This window comes from Neovison vison, chromosome 1, assembly GCF_020171115.1.
Source record: "Neovison vison isolate M4711 chromosome 1, ASM_NN_V1, whole genome shotgun sequence".
Taxonomy (NCBI): Eukaryota; Metazoa; Chordata; class Mammalia; order Carnivora; family Mustelidae; genus Neogale; species Neogale vison.
This window is the reverse complement of record NC_058091.1, coordinates 86,437,282-86,464,752: the sequence shown is the minus strand read 5'-3', so window position 1 is coordinate 86,464,752 and position 27,471 is coordinate 86,437,282. Positions and strand designations below refer to the sequence as shown.

At 39.2% G+C, this 27,471-nt stretch overlaps 1 protein-coding gene across 4 annotated transcripts in view; it reads left to right on the top strand.

Annotated features, from left to right (window-relative positions):
* The window catches only part of KIF6 (kinesin family member 6), a 472,725-nt gene that overhangs the window by 101,925 nt on the left and 343,329 nt on the right, over positions 1-27,471 (top strand). For all 4 annotated transcript variants that reach the window (XM_044250472.1, XM_044250466.1, XM_044250478.1 and 1 more), the window contains 2 exons: positions 6,666-6,813; positions 11,509-11,618. In XM_044250472.1, the coding sequence (XP_044106407.1) occupies positions 6,666-6,813; positions 11,509-11,618 (258 nt within the window). The remainder of the gene's footprint in view (positions 1-6,665; positions 6,814-11,508; positions 11,619-27,471) is intronic.

Sequence of the window (27,471 nt, the reverse complement as noted above, 5' to 3'; positions counted from 1 at the left end):
TTTACCAAAAGCCATTCCATGAAAACTGAGGAGGGGAATTCTTAAAGGATTTGTAGTTGATGTTTATTGTTAAATTATGAGGTTACATTACAAGGTATGTAGTGGTAAACATTCTACATTCTATACCTGGTATTCTGGGAGGTAACTTAATGTTGTGAGTATTTGCCCCTTGAAGTGCCAGTTGTCAGGTTTGTAGTTTGCCAAATTATAGGTATGGTTTCCTCAGAACTTTTACCTTCAACATATACTAAAGTATACTAAAGATGAAGAAAATACTTAGAGAGTGATTTCAGCAAAATGGTAGTACAGGAATTTCTAACACTTGTGCCTCCAGAAATATCAATTTGAATAACTACCACGCATGCAAATACCTTCACAAAAGCTAAGGATTCCAGTTGAGGAATTGCAGCATTGGAATAGGGCACAGGAAAAAAAAAAAAAAAGACATGTTGAAGAGGGTAGAAAAGATCATTGACATTACCCCATTACCCCTCCCTGAAGCCTGGCCATCCTAGCACTGAGAAAGACACCATCCCCGTGAAGGAGACTGAAGTGAGCACCTGACTTGAACTGCAGACACCAGTGTTGGCCCATCCCAGCATCAGCTGGCTCCAGTGGCCCCAGGCAGCTCCCATGGCCTAGGTGACATCCATGGCCCCAGCTGACTTCGTGACACCAGACTCTTGACAAGCTACTGAGAATCCAGTCCCTTTGCCCACCCTACCACTTGCCCGCTCCTTTAGCCCCAAGTGGATCCTGCAGTGGCAGGCTACCAGCAGGGTCCCATAAACCAGGCTTCTGATTTACCCTGGGGCCAGATGGCTCCCATGGCCCCAGGCAGCTCCCATCATACCAGGCTCCCAGAAAACTCTAGGAAATCCAGGATCCCAGTCTACCTGTTTGTTCAGCCAGCATGGCCCTGGGTGGCTCCTGTAACTCCATTATCTTGGTGGGTTCCCACCAGACCCACATGGCAAGCCCTCCCTAATGCCAGGCCAGCCTCTGCAGCCTGAGCTTTAAGGCTGGCTCCACAAATCTAGGCTCCTGGCCTGCACAGCACCACATTGGTCACTGAAGACCCAACCTGGCCCTTGAGGCCCTATTTTATAAACTGACTCCCATGACCCAAGTCTCTAGGCTGGTTCTAATGCTGGTTCTAATTCCTGTGGCCCTAGCCTCTTGGCTGGCTTCTGTGAAACCAGGCTCTGGGCCTGTCCCAGCACTAGACTGGTCCCTGTGAATCCAGATACTGGGCCCATCCCAGTGATTCCCAGTGACTGGCCAGTCACTGTGGACCCAGTATCCAGGTCCAACCACACAGGCACGCGATCCCCAAAGGAAACTAACAAAGGTCCAGTGACTGACCCTAATGAAATGGAGATCTAGGAACTAACTGTCTAACAAAGAATTCAGATAACACTCTTAAATTCAGTGAATTAAAGAAAATAAAGACAACTAAATGAAATTAGGAAAATAATACAAGAATAAAATGAGAAATTCAACAAAGGAATAGAAACCATTAAAAAACCTCAAGCAAATCCTATAGTTAAAAAAACACAGTGGTCAAATTGAAAATTCAATAGAAAGCTTCAACAGCAGACATAATCAAGCAGAATAAATTAGTTAACTGGAAAACATGTCATTTGATATCATCCAGTCAGAGAAGCATAAAGAAAAGAGAAAGAGTGAAGAAAATCTTTGTGAATTATGGGATACCATTAAAGGAAACAATCTCACATTATTAGTCTCAGGAGAAGAGAGGGAGGAAGGGGGAGAAAGTATATTTAAAGAAATAATGGCCTAGGATTCTCAAATCTAGGGAGAGATTTGAACATTCATGTTCATACAGCTAAAAGGTGACCCTATAATTTCAAACCAAAATGATCTTTTACAAGACCCATTAAAATAAAACTATCTAAAATCAAAGACAAAGAGATAATTTAAAAAGCTTCAAGAGAAAAAAAATACCCACACAGTAAGGGAACCCTCATAATGCTATCGGCAGATTTCTCACCGGAAGCCTTACAGGCCCTGAAAGAGTGGGACAATACATTCAAATTTCTCAAAGAAAGAAACTGCCAAGGGTATTTTACCCAGCATAGTTGTTTTTCAGAAATTAAGGAGAAGCAAAGATTTCCCAAACAAACAAAAGTTGAAGGAGTTCATCACCACTAGACCTACCTTATAAGAAATGCTGAAACATGAAAACATATGAAAATATAAAGCATGCTGCTAAAGGCAAGCATAAGCAAATTCATAATACTCTAATAATATGGTGATGTGTTAATTACTTAATATAATATAAGGTTAAAGGACAAAAGTATTAAAAGCAACTATAGCTACAATAATTTGATAATGAAGACACACTGTAAAAGAAGTTAATTGTGACATCAAAAACATTAAAAATGGGATGAATGGTAAAAACCAATAGTAGACACACATAAGATAAAGGAAAAGGAATCAAAGCATACCACAGGGAAAATCACTTCACAAAGAAAGACAGTAAAAGAGGAAGAATGGAACAAAGGAAATACAAAACTAGAAAACAGTGAATAAGTTGGTATTAGTAAGCCCATACTTTGCCTTATTTACTTTTAATGTAAATGGATGGATTAAATTCTCTAATCCAAAGGCATGGAGTGACTAATGAACTAAAAACAAGACCCAACTATATGCCACCTACAAAAGACTCACTTCAGCTTTAAGGACGTACTTATACTGAAGGTGAAGGGATGGAAAAAGATACTCCATGCAAATGGAAACCAAAAGAAAGCAAAAGTAGTATACTTATATCAGACGAAATAGACTTTAAGCCAAAACTGTGATGAGGCTGGGGTGCCTGGGTGGCTCAGTCGGTTACGTGTCCAACTCATGATTTCTGCTCAGGTCGTGATCTTGGGTTCCTGAGATCAAACCACTTGTCAGGCTCTGCTCTCAGCATGGAGTCTGCTTGTCCCTCTCCCTTTGCTCTCCCCCTCCCCACTGGTGTTCCCTGTCTCTCTCTTGGATAAATAATTAGACTCTTTATAAAAGGCTATGAGACAAATAAGGCCATTTTATAGTGATAAAACAGTCAGTTCATCATAAGGATATAACAATATATATGCCTCCTACATCAGAATGCTTAAATATATTAAGCAAAGCCTAACAGATCTGAAGGGAGAAATAGACAACAATACAATAATAGTAGTAGAATCTGACACCCCACTTTCTTTTTTTTTAATTTTTTTTCAGCATAACAGTATTCATTGTTTTTTGAACCACACCCAGTTCTCCATGCAATATGTGCCCTCCATAATACCCACCACCTGGCTCCCCCAACCTCCCACCCTTCGCCCCTTCAAATCCCTCAGGTTGTTTTTCAGAGTCCATAATCTCTCATGGTTCACTTCCCCTTCCAATTTCCCCCAACTCCCTTCTCCTCTCTATCTCCCCATGTCCTCCATGCTATTTGTTATGCTCCACAAATAAGTGAAACCATATGATAATTGACTCTCTCTGCTTGATTTATTTCACACAGCATAATCTCTTCCAGTCCTGTCCATGTTGCTACAAAAGTTGGGTATTCGTCCTTTCTGATGGAGGCATAATACTCCATAGTGTATATGGACCACATCTTCCTTATCCATTCATCCGTTGAAGGGCATCTTGGTTCTTTCCACAGTTTGGCGACCGTGGCCGTTGCTGCTATAAACATTGGGGTACAGATGGCCCTTCTTTTCACGACATCTGTGTCTTTGGGGTAAATACCCAGGAGTGCAATGGTAGGGTCATAGGGAAGTTCTATTTTTAATTTCTTGAGGAATCTCCACACTGTTCTCCAAAGTGGCTGCACCAACTTGCATTCCCACCAACAGTGTAAGAGGGTTCCCCTTTCTCCACATCCTCTCCAACACACGTTGTTTCCTGTCTTCCTAATTTTGGCCATTCTAACTGGTGTAAAGTGGTATCTCAATTTGGTTTTAATTTGAATCTCCCTGATGGCTAGTGATGATGAACATTTTTTCATGTGTCTGATAGCCATTTGTATGTCTTCATTGGAAAAATGTCTGTTCATATCTTCTGCCCATTTTTTGATATGATTATCTGTGTTGTGTGTGTTGAGTTTGAGAAGTTCTTTATAGACCCTGGATATCAACCTTTTGTCTGTACTGTCATTTGCAAATATCTTCTCCCATTCCGTGGGTTGCCTCTTTGTTTTGTTGACTGTTTCCTTTGCTGTGCAGAAGCTTTTGATCTCGATGAAGTCCCAAAAGTTTATTTTTGCTTTTGTTTCCTTTGCCTTTGGAGACATATCTTGAAAGAAGCTTCTGTGGCTGATATCAAAGAGTTTACTGCCTATGTTCTCTAGGATTCTGATGGATTCCTGTCTCACGCTGAGGTCTTTTATTTTGAGTTAATCTTTGTGTATGGTGTAAGAGAATTGTCGATTTTCATTCTTCTACATATAGCTGTCCAATTTTCCCAGCACCATTTATTGAAGAGACTGTCTTTTTACCACTGTCTATTTTTTCCTGCTTTGTCAAATATTATTTGTCCATAGAGTTGAGGGTCCATACCTGGGCTCTCTACTCTGTTCTACTGGTCTCTGATGATACCCCATTTTCAATGATGGATAGATCATCCAGATAGAAAACCAATAAGGAGAGGCGCCTGGGTGGCCTACTTTGTTAAGCATCCGACTCTTGATTTTGGCTCAGGTCATGATTTCAGGGTCATGGGATCAACTTCTACATTGAGCTCTGTGCTCTGCAAGGAATCTTCCTGAGATCCTCTCTCTCCTTCTCCCTCTGCCACCCCCACTCTCCCTTCTTTCTTTCTGTCTCTCTCAAAGAATAAATAGATAAATCTTGAAAGGAAGGAAGAGAGGAAGGGAGGGAATGAGGGAGAAGGAAAGAAGGGAAGAAAGAAAAAAATCAAGAAGGAAACATTGGATAGGAACTATACCTTAAGCCAAATGAACCTACCAGACATATATATATATATATGGAACATTTCACCCAGCAGCAGCAGAATACAGATTCTACTCAAGCACACATGAAACATTCTCTTGGATAGATTACATGTTAAGCATAAATCCAGTTAAGAAATGGGCAGAGGACTTGAATAGAAATTTCTCCAAAGAAAAAGTACAGATGGCTAACAGATACATAAAAGGTGTTCAGTATTTCTAATCATCTGGGAAATGCAAACCAAAAACGTAAGACATGTCCTCATACCTGTTAGGATGGCTATTATCACACTGTCAAGGACAGCAAATGCTGTCAAAGATGTAAAGAAAAGGGAATCCTTGTGCACTGTTGGTGGAGATGCAATCTGGTGCAGCTACTATGGAAAACAGTATGGAGTTTCCTTTAAAAATTAGAACTAGGTCTGCCAATAATGATCCAACAATGCCACTTCTGCCTGTATTTCACAGGACATGAAATCTTACAGGGGCATTTGCCTCCCCATGTTCGTTGCATTTTTCTCAATAGCCAAGGCATGGAAAAACCTAAATGTCTATCGATGGATGAATGAACAAAGAAGATGTGGTGTACACACACACACATATGCATGCATGTGTGCATGCACACACACACAATGGGATATTAATTAGCCATAAAAAGAAGAAAATTCTGCCATTTTGCAATAATGTAGTTGGACCTTGAAAGCATTATGCTAAGTGAAATAAGACAGAGAAAGACAAATTCTGTATATTCTCATTTACATGTAGGATCTAAAAAACTGAACTCATAAATATCAAGAAAAGAATGGGGGTTGTCAGGGGATGGTGGGTGGGGGAAATGTGGGTATGTTGTTCAGAGAGTAAAAACTTCCAGTTATTAGATGAATAAATTCTATGGATCGAATGTACAGCATAGTGACTTTATATTATATATTTGAAAGTTGTTAAGAGTATCGATCTTAAATGTTATTACCACCTCCAAAAATGATAATTATGTGAGGTGATGGATGTATTAACTAATCTTATTGTGGGACTCATTTTGCAGTATATTTATGTATTATATCATCACATTTGTATACCTTAAACTTACATTTATGTGTCAGTTATAGCTCAGTAAAGCTGGAAAAAAAATTAAAGACAATATATAAAAACCAAGGACATTTTTATAAAATGTATATACATCAGTATTGGCTCTTTAGTTGTAACAGGTGCACAATAATAATGCTATCAACAGTAGGGGAAACTAGGTGTAGGGCATGTGTTAGTTCTGCACTATCTTTATAACTTTTATGTAAATATAAAATTTTGCTAAAGAAAAATTAGATTAAAAAATACTTAAGATGGTGGTGGGTATTATAGAGGGCACGGCTTGCATGGAGCACTGGGTGTGGTGAAAAAATAATGAATACTGTTTTTCTGAAAATAAATAAATTGGAAAAAAAAGATAACCATGGAATAAAACTCCCCACGGTAAAAAAAAAAAAAAAATACTTAAGATGAACAGACTCCATTTGAGTTATATAGAGAAAAGGATTGGTTGTGCTGATTTTCCTGGATTTAAAAAAATGTGAATTATTTTAGGTAGATACTCACATATAGAGATACTTTATAAATGTCTTTTCACTAGTGTTGAATAAGGCTGCTATTAGAATACAAGCCACTTAATACTTGTGCAGTTAGTCATTTTGATATTAAAGTGTGCCATTTCTTTATGTAGTGTCTTGGCAGGTTACAATGGTACCATCTTTGCCTATGGGCAAACAGGCAGTGGGAAGACATTCACCATCACGGGTGGGGCAGAACGCTATAGTGACCGAGGCATTATCCCAAGGACATTGTCATACATTTTTGAGCAATTACAAAAGGTATGGAACTTTAAGTTCATTTTCTATTTGATATATTCAGCAGAAATTTATGGTGGGTAAAAAATTTATTGTGACATTTTATTATATCTAAATGAGGAAGTATTATTGTGTAATAACTCTGGCCTTTATATTTAAGGGAAGTTTGGGATTTTGCTGAAGAAGTAGAAATTAAGGTGCTTTTCATTAAAGGGATGCTGTTTCAGCAAAGGTTCAAAGGGAGGTCCTTCTGATACATCCATGGAGGTTAAAAGAACAGATAACACATTTTACCAACTAACATCTTATATTTCTCATTAAGAAACTGGATGTCGTTTTGCTAAGACATCTTTATTTCAGCTACTAAAACACTGAATAAGATGATGTGATTGTACCTTTTTCACAATTGTAATAGAAGCCCAAAAGACTTTTACCAGAGTAAAACTCCTATTGCAATTAATACTGTTATGAAGAGAAGTTCTCTGCATTATATGCACATTTATTGTGTGTCTCTAAGTGCCTATTGCTTTATTACATATAATACTTTTAATATAACATATACACATTATTATATATTAATATAACATATAATACAACTAGCAAAGTAGGTATCCTTATCCCAATTTCATAGTTGGGATAAATGAGTCTAAGTATCTTTCTGAGTCTTCATAACTGACTTAGAGGTCCATCCCAGGTCTGTGTGATGCCACACTCTGTGCTTTTTACCACTACATACTCTGCCTCTCTGTCTCAGACTGGCTTTATTTTGTTGGTTGTATTTAAACAATAGTGAGTCCCATAACTTCACTAGGTTTTCATTTTCCCCTTCTGTGAAACTGGGGAGTGCATCGAACTAGAAGATCTCCATTGGCCCTACTAATAATTCCTACACTTACTTGGTTTTTATGAATTCTGTATAACAAATATTCTAACTAGGTCAGTGTAACAGTTTTTCCAAAATTTCTTGACTGTATGCTTTTTGCCTTTTGAGTTGCAAAGATGAGAAGAAATTGCTGAGATCTGCATAATTCTAATTTCCATCCATAAAGTAGCAATTACCCATTAGTTCAGCTCATCTCTCACTTGCTCAAACATGCCAACTCTGCATGCCAGAAAACGTAGAAGAGAAAGAGTTGAGTATAGTGTATAAGTTGGATTCAGATCCTGTCTTTTCATTTACTCATTTATTTCTGACATTAGCTGTTTTGTTTTGTTCCCAGATTTCACAGACTGGGAATATAATTTCTAATAGTTTTTGCTGCTGTGGTCCAATGTTGTCTTGGAAAGATCACTGAAGTTGGTGTAGGCCAATCTGGTTCTGAGAAAGTGTACCACTTATAGCATGTGGCCTGGTGGCAGTTGAAACTTAAGGTCTCAGGGTTGTAAACTTGCTGTGAGGGCTGAACATACTGTATCTAAAGATATTGTCCAGTTCCTCGCACATAGTATATGCTCAACAAATGAGCTCATTTACAATTGCTGTTAATATGTATATTCACACACACACACACACACACACACACACACACACACTCGTGGCCAAACAATCCTGATTAATTTCAAATCCTTTGAAACTAGAACAAATGAAACCAATTTCCCTGATTAAGTTAAACAGAATAAACAAATCCTTACCTAACAGAAACATTTGTCCCCTCTAAAATTTTGTCTATGGATACCAAATGCTGTAAAAGTCAAAATGTCTCCTAAGTACCTACCATCTCTTGGGTCCATTGTTGTATATCTGTTTGGACACTGACATTATTGTAAACCTCATTTCATTTTGAATGATTCTAAATCAGTTCCTGGACTGGAGAGAGCTCCTTGCACCAATTTATATCCAGGACAGCTCTTTGTAAAAGGATGGATTTCCTTGATGGGGCACAACACATTCATTATAATCAAACCAAAGTGCTGCAAAATTAGTCAGAGGCAACTTGAGTTTCATCATTAAGTTTGTCCACATTGTGTAGCTGAAAAATGCAGACAGGTACTCAGATGCCTCCAGTCAATTGCTTCAGAGGGCCACATGGAGCTCTCTAGAATTCTTAAAGGAAATATTTGACTTATGCAAAGTATTTATTTCAAGATAAACTAAGAGCAATTGTATACTAGCTCCTAAAATGCTGTGAGTGCGATGGGAGCACATTTACAGTGATTTTAACAGAAGACAATTGATTCCATTTATTTTAGAAATCACTGCTCATTATTTTTGAGTATTGTGAGGTTCAGACTTGTTTTGGGGCAGGAGAAAAGGCTGTCTGCAGGAAACATGTGTGTTACATTATAGTCTGGCAATCCCAAACACTAAAAAAGGAGTAATAAGAAAAGGTACCTTGCCACATTGCTCAGTGACTTTTAAGTGTATATTCCAATAAAAGTCCAGAAAATGCAGAAGCTGGAGGAGCCAAAGGCATTATCCCCATCATCTCAGGGGAGTGGACCTGCCATTTTCCTGACTTACGATGATTTCTTCTACTTTCTGGAAGAAAGAGAATTTCTTCACTGCAGATGAACATACAAGTTGGCTGTTATTTTTCCTTTCTTTGCCTTCTCTTTTATAGTCATGTGCTGAATTCTCCATTTGGAGCCCTTTAGAAATAATAGAAACAATAACAATAGCAATAATAATAGCAGTAGCAAAGATTTATTGGGGATTATTACAGGGCCACATGTTCTTGGTGGGATTTTAAGTTCAGAACCCCATTTCCCTGTCACAACAGTTATGCAAGATGAGGGTTATTCTCCCCAATCCCACAATTAAACAGCTGCAGATAATGCACAATCACTCAGTTATAAATGCCAGATTTGGTGTTCAAACCCAGCTTTTTATGATGCTAAGATGAGCCCTGAACTGTCTGCTAAAATCTCAAACTATTATAGATGGGATATTTTAGATATGGTCAGATAAGTTTTAGAAATATATTGCTTTTGAACGGGATCTCAGGAAGTTGGTAAATGATCCCTGTGGCCTTTAACATGCTCTGAGAATCTTCTAGAGAGGGACAGCATATATATTGATCATGGAACACTTTTTCCACAAGTTCTTTCATGGGACATTTTGGGGAAAACTATTAGACTAAAGGCCATGCAGAATCTGCCTAGTATTTATGATCTCTGATACCTGTGCTAAGCCAAGTTATAACCCACAGAATGATGTTGAAATGGTGCCTTTACTACACTAATCTGATCGACAGGCGATGTGTTAGGATAAGCAGCCAGAGTCGCCCACATCAGGAAGATTTCCAGCATTTTCTTGGGAGAAATTTGCTTAGTGTAGACTCAGTCCATGCTGTCACCTTCCCAAACCACCAGAACATGGAATTTCAGCAGTAGCTTGAGTATTTCACTGTAGTCATGTGCTGCTTAAGACTTGTCTTAATTTTTCAGGTGTTGTTTTGGTTTTATGAAATCTTGGTGTTTTTCTTTGGGTAGTTTGAGCCATGTTAGGACCAAAGAATCATACTAATTTTAATCCGAAGAACACATGGGGATTCGTTATTCAGTTGCCTCACTAATGGTTATAGAAACTGAAGCCTGACATCACAGGGGCTCATAGCAAGTAGGCCTAGGATTCCAGCTCTGGGTTTGTAGGCCCCTGCTCTTCCCCCATCTCTGTGACTTGGTCCTCTCTCCATTTGAATAGTATCTGTCAAATGGATTGCCTTGGATATGGGTGAGAATCAATGGGAAAGTCATCCTGAGCAAATTCTCTGGCAATCTGCTGACCTTCTTGCCATAAGACACAAATATATTGTCCTCTTATAAGAAGTAGGGCTCTATTTGCCAAAATGGAAGAATTTGTATTTTGGGGAAAGCAAGAAAAAGTGCTAGAAAGTGATACTTGGTCTTGAAAACTGAGCCAGGAATTTTCTTGAGACCTGAAAAAATTCCATTTTATTCCATCTCAGAGAGAACAGGTACTTTTTGTCCGCTGGCAGAACTGAGACAGGACCTTTCACCTTGATTTTTAATCCTAATGACACTGATGCCTGTGTCATTGCACTTTCCCAGCAATGACCCACAGAAAATACCCTTAAACCAATAGCTCAGTATCCCTGACCTGCCACGTAGCCAGAAAAATTAACCCAACAGTAAGATATAGGCATTGAACTGTGAATGTCCACTCTCACTGTTACCTGATTGATCTAAAGTATTTCTGTCCCCTGGGATTCATTTTCCATTCTCTTCTATTGTCTGTTATCTCTTTGTCGCATCAGAAATTTTGAATGTTGGAAAATTTTTAAAAAAAAATAATTATGATTGAAGATGGAAACTCTTATGCTACTGAGGTTTTTAAACTGAAGTCATGATTCTGTTTTCTTTTATGAATAGGCTATTCACAGGATGTAAGTTTATTTTTTCATAGTAACCTTTTTTGGGGGGTCTGGAAAGTAAAAAATGGTGTTTTATACAGTTCTGCAACCAAGTTGGCTCATTTTAAGTGTATATTGACTCTTCATGTATAATGTGGAACCAATAAAAAAAACAACATACTAAAGTTGCTTGTAATCATGGGTGTTGGCCATTTAAAAAAAATGCTTCATGCATATGGTAACTGGCAACTTGAAAGTGTCACGAACTGAAAATGGAAACCATACAAAGTGAAGAGAGTAAAGGAGAGAAAGCTGTGAGGAACTGGAGTGATAAATGTGTTGATCCTCCTCCGAGCTGAGTCGCTATTTATAGCCATTAAACAGTGTCTTCCCCTTTTCCAATCAGGACAGCAGCACAATACATACAACGCACATTTCCTATTTGGAAATCTACAATGAATGTGGTTATGATCTATTGGATCCAAGACACGAAGCCTCCAGTTTGGAAGATTTGCCGTGAGTAGCAGAACAACAAAGAAGGGGGGGGAAATCACTTTCAGATGTTCTCCTCAATTGTTTCCTTTGAAACATTGTATGTTTCTGGTCTCAATCATAATTAACAAATACTGGATAACAGAATCTTTTTGTAATATAATGGATATTTTTTCAGTTATGACAAACAGTATTGATGGGAGCTAAAATTGCTTGAAACCCATTTCTTGGGAAAATCTCCTTTGGAGGCGGTACAAGAGAGTACGCTGAATGTTCTCAGAGTGGGTACTGAGAGGACTGGTGGCATATGCCAGTATTGCTTTACTCTTGTCAGATCAAACCCTTTACTCATCTAATTGTGGCCTCTGAAGAGAGGATTCAAATTAGGGCTCAGGCAGCAATAAGAGAATCTGAAAGAGAGAAAATAAAAACTTTGTTTTCCTCATTGCTTCTCTACTATTATTAAGACTGACATTGACAATCATTTGGTCAGATTGGCACTGATTACATCATGACTGAAATATAAATAGTCTTAAGAGCTTACCTACTAACTGAGTCAGTTACTCTGCCAACGTTTGTGTAACATTATTCACTGTTTGTTTGAATAGCTGCCTAAATTACGTATTAATGGTAATACTTCATATCCTTTTGTCCAGACATCTTCATATATCAGAAGCTGGTAGCCAAGAAAATGTACTTTCTAAATAAATAAATAAATAAGAAAATGTACTTTCATTTTATTATTAAATATTCTAAAACAACTTAAAAACATATATTAATCCTTTATTACAGAGACCAACAATTAGTTGCTTGCTTTAATTGGCAAAGGAAATAAGAGAAAAATACTAAAGAAAATAAGTTACACTCTTTACATCACCTTTATATGTATTCTTCCTTTTAATGTTGACGAGAGTCTTTACATAGCATCTCTGTTATGCCAGCTATATTCATTAGAGGGAGTTAGAAAAGGGGATTATTATTGGTACTCTAAATATTTATGTTAATTAAATAATATAAGAAGAGAGAGGAAAAATCTGACTCCATGGAAGAAATCAGTCTTAAGGAAGCTATTGAAATTCAGTTTAAGGAAAGGTAAGAAGTCCCTCATAGGAAGGTTAGAAACAACAACATTAAAAACATGAAGGGGGAACTAGAGGGTATTATGCTGAGTGAAATAAGTCAGTCAGAGAAAGACAATTATGTGATTTCCCTCTTACGTGGAATTTAAGAAACAAAAGAGGATCATAGGGGAGTGGAGGGAAAAATAAAAGAAGATGAAATCAGAGAGGGAGACAAACCATAGGTGGGTAGAGGGACAGGGTAACTGGGTGATGGGCATTAAGGAGAATATGCGATGTAATGAGCACTGGGTGTTACACTCAACTGATAAATCACTGAACTCTACCTCTGAAACTAATAATACATTATATGCTAACTAACTGATTTTAAATTAAAAAAAAAAACATGAAGATGTGGTCAGAAAGGCCATGTGGTGAGGAGTCATGTGAAGTTAAATCAGAAAGGCCAACAGTCCTTTTTTGAGCAACTACTTTTGAGGGACTTGAAAGACAGGCTTTTGCTGTGAGTTTGGTCTTTATTCTAATAGGCTTTTAAATTAGTTTTCTAGCCTCCAGTCTAACCAGGACCTCTAGGCTATATCTTGCTTAAAATTACTTTTAGCAAGTCACATCTATACTGAAAAGCTTGAAGCCTGCTTAGCCATAACTCAGAAATGGTTTGGCTCTGATAAACATGAAGGAGGAGAGAGAAATGTAAGAGATATGCATAAAAAAAATAAATAGATGAAAGGATACCTGGGTGACTCAGTTGGTTAAGCATCTGCCTTCAGCTCAGGTCATGATCCCAGGGTCCTAGGCTCAAGTTTCCCATTGGACTCTTTGCTCAGGGAGCCTGCTTCTCCCTCTGCCTGCTGCTCCTGCTGCTTGTGCTCTCTCTCCCTCTCTCTTGACAAATAAATAAAATATTTAAAATAAATAAATAGGGCGCCTGGGTGGCTCAGTGGGTTAAGCCGCTGCCTTCGGCTCAGGTCATGATCTCAGGATCCTGGGATCGAGTCCCGCATCGGGCTCTCTGCTCAGCAGGGAGCCTGCTTCCCTTCCTCTCTCTCTGCCTGCCTCTCTGTCTACTTGTGATCTCTCTCTCTCTCTGTCAAATAAATAAATAAATAAATAAAAATCTTTAAATAAATAAATTGATGATAGATAGAGAGCTAGGTAGATACATAGATAGAAATAAAATACATTGGTTATGCTTACCTTGGATTTGAAAAGAAGGTGAATTATAGCAAATTCATTCCCTGCATTTTACTGATTGAGTGAGTAAACCCAGAGAGGTATGACTTGCCCAGAGTTTCAAAACTGATCTGTTAATGGTACAGCAGGAATTGAAAACCACATAGTCCCACTTCCATGCCCAAGTAGCAAAAATAGCTTCAAGATTTTACTGTAGAGCCCAGAGAATTAAGGAAGCATTGACTTAAAAGATGATCTGCTAGAAACCTTGATTGGGTGGTGGTAATGAGTTTCACATACATGCATAACTTTGGTGTCTCAGAGTACCCTACTTGATGTTTAGAATAAATTCCTCACAGGTAGGAAGCATGCCTTACTTGAGTTGGTAGTCTCTCTATTGCGTTCAACCAGAATACGTTCTTAATATTTTATTTATTTATTTATTTATTTATTTCCAATTTATTTATTTTCAGAAAAACAGTATTCATTATTTTTTCACCACACCCAGTGCTTCTTTTTAAAGATTTCATTTATTTATTTAACAGAGAGAGACATAGCGAGAGAGGGAATACAAGCAGGGGGAAGGGAGAGTGCAAAGCAGGCTTATTGTTGAGCAGGGAGCCTGATGTGGAGCTTGATCCCAGGACCCTGAGACCAAGACCTGAGCCGAAGGCAGACACTTAAAGACTGAGCCACCCAGGCACCCCAGTTCTTAATATTTTAAAAAAATTATCTGTCAAATTGGAGCTGTGGCGTAGACTTTTTGAAGATGAGCATGAAAGGGGAAACAGCGTAAGTTCTATAAATCAGAGCCTAATAGAGACATAACGAGACACAGCCTGACTATGAGAAGCAGGAATGAGAAGAGTCATTGAATTTAAGAGAGGCAGGGTAATAGAGTCAAGAATACTTGATTACAAATCAGGAAATTTGGGTTCTAGTCCCAACCCTGCAATCTTAGATGCATTTATTTCACTTTTCTAGGTTTATCTATAAAATGTGGCCATTGAGTTATATAATATTTAACAACTTTCCAATTTCCAATATCTAGAGTTCAAAGATTGGTAACCTCACAGGATAGGACTTATTTGGTTACTCTTTTCCCTCTCACAAAAATAATAAGAAGTAGTGTAGATATTTTATATTTTTCTCCTAGAAAGAGCCTTCAGCCTCTTGGGAACAAGGACAATGCTTTAATTCACTGTATGTGTCTGTGTTTCCTGACATGCCTGACAGTAATGGTTCTCAATGTAGATCAGATTGTCTCTGTAGATGTCACTAGCTTTCTATCTTAAACTACTGCTCCTTCCTTGGTAGCCTTGTCCTCCTGTTGGAGAATGAGTTTACTGACTCAAGTCAGAAGTGACCTCAGTTACAAAACAGATATTTTCAGTGAACTATCACCCTCTCCCACAGGCATACAAAAGTGGACAGAAAGATGTTCTTATCTTGTGTTTTGGGATATAATTACATAACAACAGTCCAGTCAATAAAAATGAGAAGATTCTCATTATGAAAGAAGATTCCCATATCCCAGGAGTATAGCCTATTTACTTCAAATATATTCAATACTATAAAATTCCAAAACAACTTGAGAATTGCGGTCTTATGGTGTGGGGATTATGAGATTTGGCTGGTTTTGAGTCTGCTGGCTTTCTGGGGATTTTAGGTTTGTGTTTTACTAAGATAATCAAGTAATTCTTCATAATGGAAGGTGACTTTTGCTATACCTGGGGTTGCATTAAGAGTATGTTCAGTTATTCTGGTTTCACACACTCTTGAACTGGGACGAGCTCTAACTCTGCAGTACTATCCTTCTGGTTGACTGCTTTCATGGTCACAAGCTGGAATGTCCCAAACACTCTGAATACAATCCCCAAAAAATAGTAGGTAAAATGTCTGTTGACTTTGGTTCTCTCCTGCAGCCATCCATTTGAGGGACAATGATAATCTACACATTTGATCCTTTTCACATTCTTGTACTTGGCATAGCCATGTGCAATCAAATCCAAGATCATTTTGATGTTGCGTAGTAATAGCCATCAGTAGCAGGTTTCTTAACCCTGAGCAGGAACACCACTTCCCCCAGATCACCTGCTGGATGCTCTTCTCATGAGCACTCTGCTTTTCTCCTTCTTGTTCTTTTACATCCTAATTTGAGCTCCAACTCCCTGCTGTTACTGAAGCATTTACCTATAGACTGCCTGCAGACTTTGTATGTATGATGTCAGGGTGCCAAAATAAAGTCAATTGCTTTTGGAAAATACTGCTCTAGTCATTTAGCAAGGAGTTTTTAGATACAACACCAAAAGCATGATCTGTGAAAGAAAAAAAAATAGATGACTTGCATTTCATTAAAATTAAAAATGTCTGTTCTCTGAAAGACATTGTTAAAAGATAAGCCAGAGACAGAGAAAATATTACCAGACACATGTCTGATAAAGGACTTTTATATAAAATATACAAAGAACTCTTCAAACTTAACAATAAGAAAACTAACAATCCAATGAAGAAATGAGAAAAAGATCTGAACAGACACCTCACCAAAGAAGACATACAGATAAGCATGTGAAGAGATGTTCAACATCATCTGTCTTTGGGAATCACTAATTAAAACTACTATGCACCTACTAGAATGGCAAAAATCTAAAAAAAAACTAGCAATACCAAATGCTGGAAAGAATGTAGAGCTACTAGAACTCTCACTCCTGCAGTATAGTACAGGTACCTTGGAAGTCAATTTCCAGTTTCTTAAAAAATAAAATAATTCTTAGGATATGACCCAGCAGTTATGATCCTGGGTATTTAACCAAATGAAATGAAAACTTATATCAGCACAGAAAGCTGCCCATGAGTGGATATAGCAGCCTTATTCATAATTGCCAAGAACTAGAAGCAACCAATATGTCCCACTGTGGGATATTCATGCAGTGGAATATTATTTGGCAATAAAAAGCAATGATCTATCAAGCCACAAAAAGACATCAAAAGTCTACATGCTGCATGATGCCAACTATAAGACATTGTGAAAAAGGCAAAATATAGATACAATAAAAAATCACTGGTTGCTAGTAGCTGGGGAGAGGGCAGGGTAGAGGGATGAGTAAGTGAAGCACAGGGGGCTTTGAGGCAGACAAGCTAGCGTATACGGTAGTGTGATGGCGGTTGCATGATATGCATTCGTCCAAACTCACAGAATGTACACCACCAAGAGAGCCCTAATGGAAGCCATGGACCTTTCATTAATAAAATAACAACAGCAAAAAGGAATGAACTCTTGATCCATTTAACAGTGTGGGGGACTGTTAAGTGAACTTAACCTTAACAGCTTCAGGGAACTGTGCTGAGTGAAAAAGCCAATCCCAAAAAGTCATATGCTGTGTGATTTTATTTATGGAGTATTTTTTAAATGGCAAAATTATAGAAGTAGATAGCAGCTGAATGGTTGACAGAAGTTAGAGAGGGAGGTGGGAGTGGTTATACAAGGCCAATGAGAGATGCTTGTGGTAACAGACTATTCTGTATCTAAACTATGGCTGTGAATACACAAAACTGCTCGTGTGATTAAATTCCATAGAACTACACACACACACACACACACACACACACAAGTACTGGTGAAACTGGGACATCTGAATAAGATCAGTGGATTGTATCAATGCCAATGTCCTGGTTGTGATATTTTAATATAATTTTACAAGATGTTAACATTGGGAAAAATTGGGTAATGGGTGCATTATTTCTTACAGATGCATGCAAATCTACAAGGATCACAAAATACAAAGTTTAATTTTAAAAAGTGTCTATATATTTATATAAAGACATATGTGTATTTAATGTGTTCTGTATTTAGTAATTTAAATGAAAATAAAACATCTATTTTTGAAAGTCCTTATGTCATATGCTATAAAGGGAATATAGTTAGAATCTAAGTATGTCTTATGAAGTAAAACAGTATAACTACTGGTCTTAACCATAAGGAAAATAGTCACCTTACTTTAGTGTAATTTTAGTATTCCTAAATAAGGATACATAATAGATTTAAGGTTTCAAAGACAGTCATGGTTATTACTGTTAGAAAAAAGTCCGTAAGCCCCAGCATCCAGTATTGAAATCTTGGCTGTATTGTAAAATAATTTGTCATCAAGAAAAAAAAGTTGATGAATGTTAAGTTTAATTCATCACAATTCTAATACCTACCGGATATGAAACACTGTTGAATGTTGCATGAGTTACAGAAAAGATTAATGCACAGTGTCTGTTCTTATGGCTTATAGTCTGGTCATTAGAATCATTCATTTATTCAACATTTATTGAGATCCAGCTTTATTCCACACTTAGTGCTAGGCACGGAGACATAGTCTCTCCTTTCCTGGTGCTCACAGCAGAGTAGGTACACCTCGTACAAAATAGCATAAAGTGGAATATGAAAACCATCATAAGAGAGGCACAAAGAATGACTTGGGATTAAAGGAGAAAGAAATCTCATTAGGTCAAGTGATCAGAAAGAGATTCACAGAGAAGGTGGTACATGATATAGTCCTTGAGGGAAGGGGTAGGACTTGGAGCAGTAGAATGTGGCATTCCCCATTCAGGTGGGGAAAATCATAAAGCTTGTTCTGTCATAGTTAATAGACCTGTTTGACTGGACTCCAGTAAGGGAGTAGGTGAGACCATCAAGACTGGAAAGGCAGGAATACATGGATTTGGTAGGAAGGTGTAGCCCTCAGAGATTTTTTTATTCAAGAGTATAGCAGGTTAGAACTGCCTTTTAGGAAGAGGACCCAGTCAGTAGCATGTAGGGCTGGAATGAGATGGATGGGAGTCAGAGAGACTCCAGAGCATTGTGGGAAGTGATTAGGACCATTTACGTTGCAATGGGAGAGAGACATAAAAAAGAGAGACATAACTAGAATACATAATCCAGTGGCTTGACATTTAACCATGTATGAGACTATAACTATGTATGAGAATCATGTGGAGTGTTGTTAAAAGTGCAGATTCCTGGCCTCCACCTACAGAAAGTTCAGATATGTATGAATAAGCATCCCAGGTGATTCTTTTTTTTTAATTTTTAATTTTTTATAAACATATAATATATTTTTATCCCCAGGGGTACAGGTCTGTGAATCGCCAGGTTTACACACTTCACAGCACTCACCAAAGCACATACCCTCTCCAGTGTCCATAACCCCACCCCCCTTCTCCCACGCCCTTCCCCCAGCAACCCTCAGTTTGTTTTGTGAGATTAAGAGTCACTTATGGTTTGTCTCCCTCCCAATCCCATCTTGTTTCATTTATTCTTCTCCTACCCACTTAAGCCCCCATGTTGCATCACCACTTCCTCATATCAGGGAGATCATATGATAGTTGTCTTTCTCTGTTTGACTTATTTCGCTAAGCATGAGATGCTCTAGTTCTATCCACGTTGTCGCAAATGGCAAGATTTCATTTCTTTTGATGGCTGCATGGTATTCCATTGTGTATATATACCACATCTTCTTTATCCATTTATCTGTTAATGGACATCTAGGTTCTTTCCATAGTTTGGCTCTTGTGGACATTGCTGCTATAAACATTTGGGTGCACATGCCTCTTTGGATATCCCAGGTGATTCTAATGAATGCGGTTTATAGTCATCCCTTCCCTCATCCACCTAGGGAAAGTTCTTTTTAGAGATATCAGAAAAATCTCTCCAAAGAAGGACATGGGTATCTATTGTGTGCTAGTCCCTATCCTAGGGACTTTAAATACAGTATCTCATTTGAGGAAGTAGGTATCCTAATCTCTGTTTTATGGATGACTAAATTGGGGTTCACACAGGTAGTGTGATATTTCCCTAAGATTTCATGTCTGCCAAGAATGGACCAGGATATCAACCTCCGTCCATCAAACATCAGAGCTGGAGGTCCTGGTGCTCTTGCCTGGGAGATCTGTGTTGTGTCCTGGCATTCCATCTGAGCTCTGAGCCATGGTTTCTGGGCTTCTGCAGGCCTCTGGAACCTCTTGTGTGAGCCAAAGCTTTCAGTTCTCTTCAGCTCTGTCTGTTGTGTGTCTAACCCTCTGCAAGGCTTGGAGAGTACCTGCTTTTTTACCTCCAGGGGAACTTAGTCTAATAGAACAGACTCACAAATTGATCATTTCAGGCTTATACAGTAAGTGGTAAGATGCCCTGAGTTCTTTAAGGGTACATGGGAGGATGGTGATTTCTACCTGAGGGTTCAGAGAAGGCTAGAGAAAAAGTCTGCCACATTATGGTCTCCAAGCTCAGCTAGACCCTCAGTCTGCTAAGCAATACCTTCATGTACCCAGTACTTTTCCTCCCATTGCCCACAATATTTATATCAAATGTCTCTCTCTGTTGTCATGAACTACCTGCTCCATTTCTCTTCCAAGCCACTTGTATCCTTACCTCAGAAGCTGCCAAATATGTTCTACTCACCTACTTTTCTCTAGCCTCGGGAAACTCTGTCCTTTTGCAACTCAATATTCCCACTTATTCTCAGGACTCCCCTTAGATGGGCAGCAAATCTACTTTATTTGGCCTACACATTTTATGTTTAAAATTTTTGAATTTAGTGCCTTTAGCTGAAGCATGAGTCCTCAGTTTTTATTCCTACCTACTGCATTATATTTTTCATTTGTGTTATTTTTCTGGTCCCATTGAACACTTCTGGAGGTTCCTGGGCCTATAAGTACAGATCTTAGAGTTAAAACTAACTCCAGTCTTCAACTGAGTCAATTACTGAGATAGCTGGGAGGCAACCTCTTGAGAAGTAGGGCTGTCTTACAGGATGATCTGAGAAAGTGACCAGTGACTAGTGATGGTCACTTACACTTTATGTCCTTCATGGATTGGCCAGGGACTGTTTCTTGGAGAAACAGAACATTGGCAATGACCATAACAGAGGGAATAGAGAACCGTTCCAGGCCCAGAATGACACTTTTTCCCAAAGCCTGTCTTACTAGCGTAATAACCCCTACTCTGAATGGCCAGTTGGAAGAGATCATTCTCAACATCTGAAATGTCTCATATAGGAGACTGTTTTTGTCAGCTCAGCTACTGGAACAATATACTGTAGACTGGGTGGATTAAACAACAGACACTTATTTCTTATAGTTCTGGAAACTGGGAAGTCTAGTATCAAGGAACTGGCATATTTGGTTCCTGGTGAGACCTGCCTTCCTGGCTAATAGATAGCTGCCTTCTTGCTTTGTCCTTACATGATAGAGAGAGAGAGAGAGTGCATGTTCTGGTCTCTCTTCCTATTTTCATAAAGGCACAGACCCTATCCTGTGACCTTATCCAAAACCTCATTACCTACTGAAAGTCCCACATCTAAATACCATTGCATTAAGGATTAGGGCTTCAACATACAAGTTTTTGTGGGGCATCACCATTCAGTCCCTAAAAGAGGTGTTAGCTTTCGCAAACAGTTGCCTCATATGTGATGTGTAGAAGGATGGGAAGAAAAAGATGCAGCATTTTCACTCATACATCTGGAATGTAAAAATATATCTGTGATATTTAGGGTTGTTAGTCACTTGAGATTAATTAACGATGGGGAAAACACTGTCACCTCAATCTATTCCATCTTTCTTGTATGTTACATATAAACAAATGCATACAGTTTCTTTTTCTAAGATTAAGAGTTGAAATGCACTTTTAAAACTATGTGTTAATGTGGATTTGTTTTTCTTTGACTTTTTGTCCACTTACTCTTCATAATTGCTCTATGAATCATTTGGTTTGGTCTTATACAATGTAATTTTTCAATCTGTTTTAAATTTTGAGTATAAAAGCAAAACCATAAGATTACCTAAAAGAGTGTTGGATAATTTGGGCTTGCTTGGTCACTTTATTCTTTCATTTAGAAGAATACATAGTGTTTGGAAACCCATCTGACTAGTACAGCTCAACAGTACAGAAAAAATGAGTACAAGGGGGGACAAGATGGCGGGGTAGTAGGAAGAGGCGCCTTTTCAGCTGGTACCCCAAAGTGAGCTGATTACCTACCAAAGAACTCCGATCACCCATGAAATCAGCCTGAGACCAGAATTATACACGTCTGGATCTCTACAGGGGCAGAAGACGCCAGTGCGCAGGAAAAGTGGAATGGGAACTGCGGACTGATATCGGAAGATAAACAAAAGGGGGAGGGAGCCACCAGTGGCCACCGGTGGGAAAGTAATACCCCAATACGAGCGAGAGTGCCCTGCGTCTGGGAACCAGCAGTAACTTGGAGACTGGTTGAAAGCACTCCAAAAGAGCAAAAGATCGCGGGGGGAAATTGTGGGAATCGGGTCGGCTAGGGACAGGGACTTAAGTCCCCGGTCCCAGACGGCCTCCCCGGCGCGGAGGCAGAGAGAGTGCGGCGGAGAAACCGGCTCCTGGTCCCTAAGCCACCAGCGCGCCCCAGAGCGCGGGGGTTCTGGCTCCTGTGAGGGGATGGGAGCCACGCCGGTCTGCAGAACACGCGCTAGCCCTACCACAAAGCTCGAGATACACGCGCACGTCCCTCACGCTCCCCTGAATTACTGAGGCCCGGCCGGGGCTCCTTGACCCGCGCCATTGTTTCAAAGCCTAAGTCGCGCGCGCGCGAAACTCTTCCCCCAACAGAGGCGCGCAAAAGCCCAGCCTGTGGCTTACGGACCAGCGCCCCGTTCTCAGTGCCCCAGACGCGCGCCCGACCCACAGCCGCCTCTGAAAAGAGGTGCGCGCAAGCCAGGCACTCCCTGCCCCTGCCGGCGGCAAAATCTCAGTGTGCGATCGCTGCTTGGAACCTCTCTGGTGGTCGGGAGCTCCCAGGCAGCCGCCACCAGCTTGGCTTTGGGTACAAGCAAAAGATCCTGCGCCCCCAGGGTCTGCAACTTGGAACCTGCACTGCCAGTGGCCAAGGGGGAATTTATTCAGCTTCTGCACCCAGACTGAGGCTTCTCTCTGAGACGGAGATCAGGGTGCGGTTTGATTTCTTCTAATACTACAAAAACCATCAAAGGTGGTCAAGGTGAGAGGGAAAAGTGAACAAACAAAAAAACCACCAGAGAACAAAAGCCTGAAAAAAAACCAGTTTCCCCAGAGCCCACCCCCTTGAGGGGGGCGGGAGGACTCAACTCAGGAAACATCATTGACTGACAACCCACGTGGCAGGCCCCTCCCCCAGAAAACATACCAAGAAAGAAAAAAAAAAAAAGGACTACAAGAGAACCACCACTACTTCATAGGAAAACTTGTATTGTTCACTCGTTTCCACTATTCTGGTTCATATATTTTTTTTTTACACATAGGTAATTTTTTTAACCTATTTACCATCACAGTGAGCTGTACAGTACATCAAATTCCATAATACCTTTCTAACCTGAACTTTTTGATACATACACCTATGTTTTTCTTTTGCATTTTTATTTTTTGAATTCCTTTTTTAAAAATTTTAGTTTAGTTTAGTCTAGTATATTCCTTTTTATTTTTATCCTCTAGTATTCATATAGAGTTAACTTCAAAGTAATCCCCTTTCCCCAATCAATACTACCCCTATAGGTAAACCAATTTTTAATCCCCTTTATCTTAGGAAAGTTGAGTCCTTTAACAAAGATATCAAGATACATCCAGGAAGAATCAAAACAACCTTCCTCGCACACACTGAGAATTTATAAGAACTCTCCCATCTTCTTCCACCAGTGTTTCTGTGTTTTTTGTGTTTGTCCTGATAGCATATAAATTTTACACTTGTGGTTCTTTTTGACGAGGTTCTTTCTTTATTTGCATATATATATTTTTTTTTCTTTCTCTTGCCATATAATTGTATCAGTCTTTTTATCTCTTTTTGTTTGTCTACTTCATAAATCTTACATTGGGGCCCATCTGGGCTGAACCTTCTCTTTCATCTTCCCTTTCTTTCCTGTCTCTCTCTCTCTTTCTCTTTTTTCTTTTTTTTCTTTTTCTTTTTCTTCTTTTCCGTTTTTTCTTTTTCTTTTTCTTTTCTTTTGTCTCCCGTTTGGGTGGGGAATCCTGATTGCTCAGAAGTGTTCCAGGGTGCACCTTGACTGCATCAGAGTTGATACATCCAGCTACATCTGTTCAGTCTTCTCCCACCAAAATGACTAGGAGGAGGAATGCCCAACAGAAGAAAAATACAGAGGATGGGCCTTCTGCAACAGAGCTAATGGCTATCAACATAGACAATATGTCGGAAAGAGAATTCAGGCTAACAATTATGCAGGCAATAGCTAGGTTGGAGAAAGCCATGGATGACCAAACAGAATTGATTAGGGCCGAACTGAAAGCGACCAGACAGGATGCTCACAATGTTAGGGCGGAGCTTAAAGCTACCAGGGAGGAGGTCCACAATGCTCTCAATGAGTTCCAATCTAATCTAAACTCTCTCAAAGCTAGGGTAACTGAGACAGAAGATAGAATTAGTGATCTGGAAGACAAACAGAGAGAAAGGATCAGGAGGAAGCCTGGAACAAACAGCTTAGATCCCATGAAAGCAGAATCAGGGAAATAAATGATGCCATGAAGCGTCCCAACGTCAGAATTATTGGAATCCCTGAAGGGGAGGAGAAAGAAAGAAGTCTAGAAGATATCGTGGAACAAGTCCTTCATGAAAATTTTCCGAATCTCGCGAATGAAACCAGCGTTCATGTACTAGAGGCTGAACAGTCTCCACCCAAGATTATACATTCCAAAAAAACATCACAACACCTGATAGTCAAATTGAGGAATTATAATTGTAGGTATAATCTCTTGAAAGCCGCCAGGGCAAAGAGGCTCCTTACTTACAGAGGGAAGCCCATCAGAATTACGTCAGACCTTTCCACAGAGACCTGGCAAGCCAGAAGAGGCTGGCAAGATATATTCAGGGCACTAAATGAGAAGAACATGCAGCCAAGAATACTTTATCCAGCAAGACTGACATTCAAAATGGATGGAGAGATAGAGTTTCCAAGACCGGCAAGGCTTAAAAGACTATGCAACCACCAAGCCGACACTGCAGGAAATATTAAGGGGGGGTTCTATAAAAGAGGAAAAACCCCAAGAATAGCATTGAACAGAAATATAGAGACAGTCTACAGAAAGAAAGACTTCAAAGGTAACTCGATGTCAATAAAAACGTATCTATCAATAATCACTCTAAATGTGAATGGCTTAAATGCACCCATAAAACGGCACAAGGTTGCAGATTGGATAAAACGACAGGACCCATCCATATGCTGTCTACAAGAGACCCATTTTGAACCTAAAGATACACGCAGACTGAAAGTGAAGGGGTGGAGAAGCATCTTTCATGCCAATGGGACTCAAAAGAAGGCTGGGGTAGCGATTCTCATATCAGATAAATTAGACTTCAAACTAAAGACCGTAGTCAGAGATACAGAAGGACACTACATAATCCTTAAAGGGACTATCCACCAAGATGATCTAACAATTGTAAATATCTATGCTCCCAATATGGGAGCAGCCAATTACTTAAGAAAACTGTTAATCAAGATAAAGAGTCATATTGATATGAATACACTAATCGTAGGAGATCTTAACATGCCTCTTTCAGAATTAGACAGATCATCGAAGCAGAAAATTAATAAAGAAACAAGAGCATTGAATGACACATTGGACAAGATGGACCTCATAGATATATACAGAACATTCCACCCTAAAACAACAGAATACTCATTCTTCTCAAGTGCACACGGAACCTTCTCCAGAATAGACCACATACTGGGTCACAAATCAGGACTCAACCGATACCAAAAGACTGAGATGATTCCCTGCATATTCTCAGATCACAATGCTTTGAAACTGGAGCTCAATCACAAGGAAAAGTTCCGAAGGAACTCAAACACCTGGAAGCTAAAGACCACCTTGCTTAAGAATGCTTGGATCAACCAGGAGATCAAAGAAGAACTGAAACAATTCATGGAAACCAATGAGAATGAAGACACTTCGGTCCAAAACCTATGGGATACAGCAAAGGCGGTCCTAAGGGGAAAATATATAGCCATCCAAGCCTCGCTCAAAAAAATTGAAAAATCCAGAACACACCAGCTGTCTCTACACCTTAAAGAACTGGAGGATCAACAACAAATCAAACCAACTCCACACATAAGAACGGAAATCATCAAGATTAGAGCTGAGATCAATGAGGGAGAAACCAGAGATACAGGAGAACGTATCAATGAAACTAGAAGCTGGTTTTTTGAAAGAATCAATAAGATCGATAAGCCACTGGCTACACTAATCCAAAAGAAAAGAGAGAAAGCCCAAATTCATAAAATTATGAATGAAAAGGGAGAGATCACAACTAACACCAAGGAAGTAGAAACAATATCAGAAGTTATTACGAACAGTTATATGCCAATAAGCTTAGCAACTTAGATGAAATGGATGCATTCCTGGAAAAATATAAACTACCAACATTGAACCAGGAAGAAATCGACAACCTGAATAGACCGATACCTAATAACGAGATTGAAGCAGTGATCAAAAACCTCCCAAAAAACAAGAGCCCAGGACCTGACGGATTCCCTGGGGATTTCTACCAAACCTTCCAAGAAGAAATAACACCTATTCTCCTGAAGCTGTTTCAAAAAATTGAAGCAGAAGGAAAACTTCCAGACTCTTTCTATGAAGCCAGCATTACCCTGATCCCCAAACCAGGCAAGGACCATACCAAAAAGAAGAATTTCAGACCAATATCACTGATGAATATGGATGCTAAGATTCTCAACAAGATCCAAGAGCACATTAAAAAGATTATCCACCATGATCAGGTGGGATTCATCCCTGGGCTACAAGGATGGTTCAACATTCGTAAATCAATCAATGTGATACAACAAATTAATATGAGAAGAGAGAAGAACCACATGGTCCTCTCAATTGATGCAGAAAAAGCATTTGACAAAATCCAGCATCCGTTCCTGATTAAAACACTTCAAAGTATAGGGATAGAGGGAACATTCCTGAACCTCATCAAATCTATCTATGAAAGACCCACAGCAAATATCATCCTCAATGGGAAAAAGCTTACAGCCTTCCCGTTGAGATCAGGAAGAAGACAAGGATGCCCACTTTCACCACTCTTGTTCAACATAGTATTAGAAGTCCTAGCAACAGCAATCAGACAACAGAGAGAAATAAAAGGTATCCAAATTGGTAATGAAGAAGTCAAACTCTCTCTCTTCGCAGATGACATGATTCTTTATATGGAAAACCCAAAAGACTCCACCCCCAAACTACTAGAACTCAGACAGCAATTCAGCAACGTGGCAGGATACAAAGTCAATGTGCAGAAATCAGTGGCTTTCTTATACACTAACAATGAAAATACAGAAAGGGAAATTAGAGAATCGATTCCATTTACTATAGCACCAAGAACCAGAAGATACCTGGGAATAAGCCTAACTAAAGAGGTAAAGGATCTGTACTTGAGGAACTACAGAACACTCATGAAAGAAATTGAAGAAGACACAAAAAGATGGAAGACCATTCCATGCTCTTGGATCGGAAGAATAAACATTGTTAAAATGTCTATACTGTCTAGAGCAATCTATACTTTTAATGCCATTCCGATCAAAATTCCACTGGCATTCTTCACAGAGCTGGAGCAAATAATCCTAAAATTTGT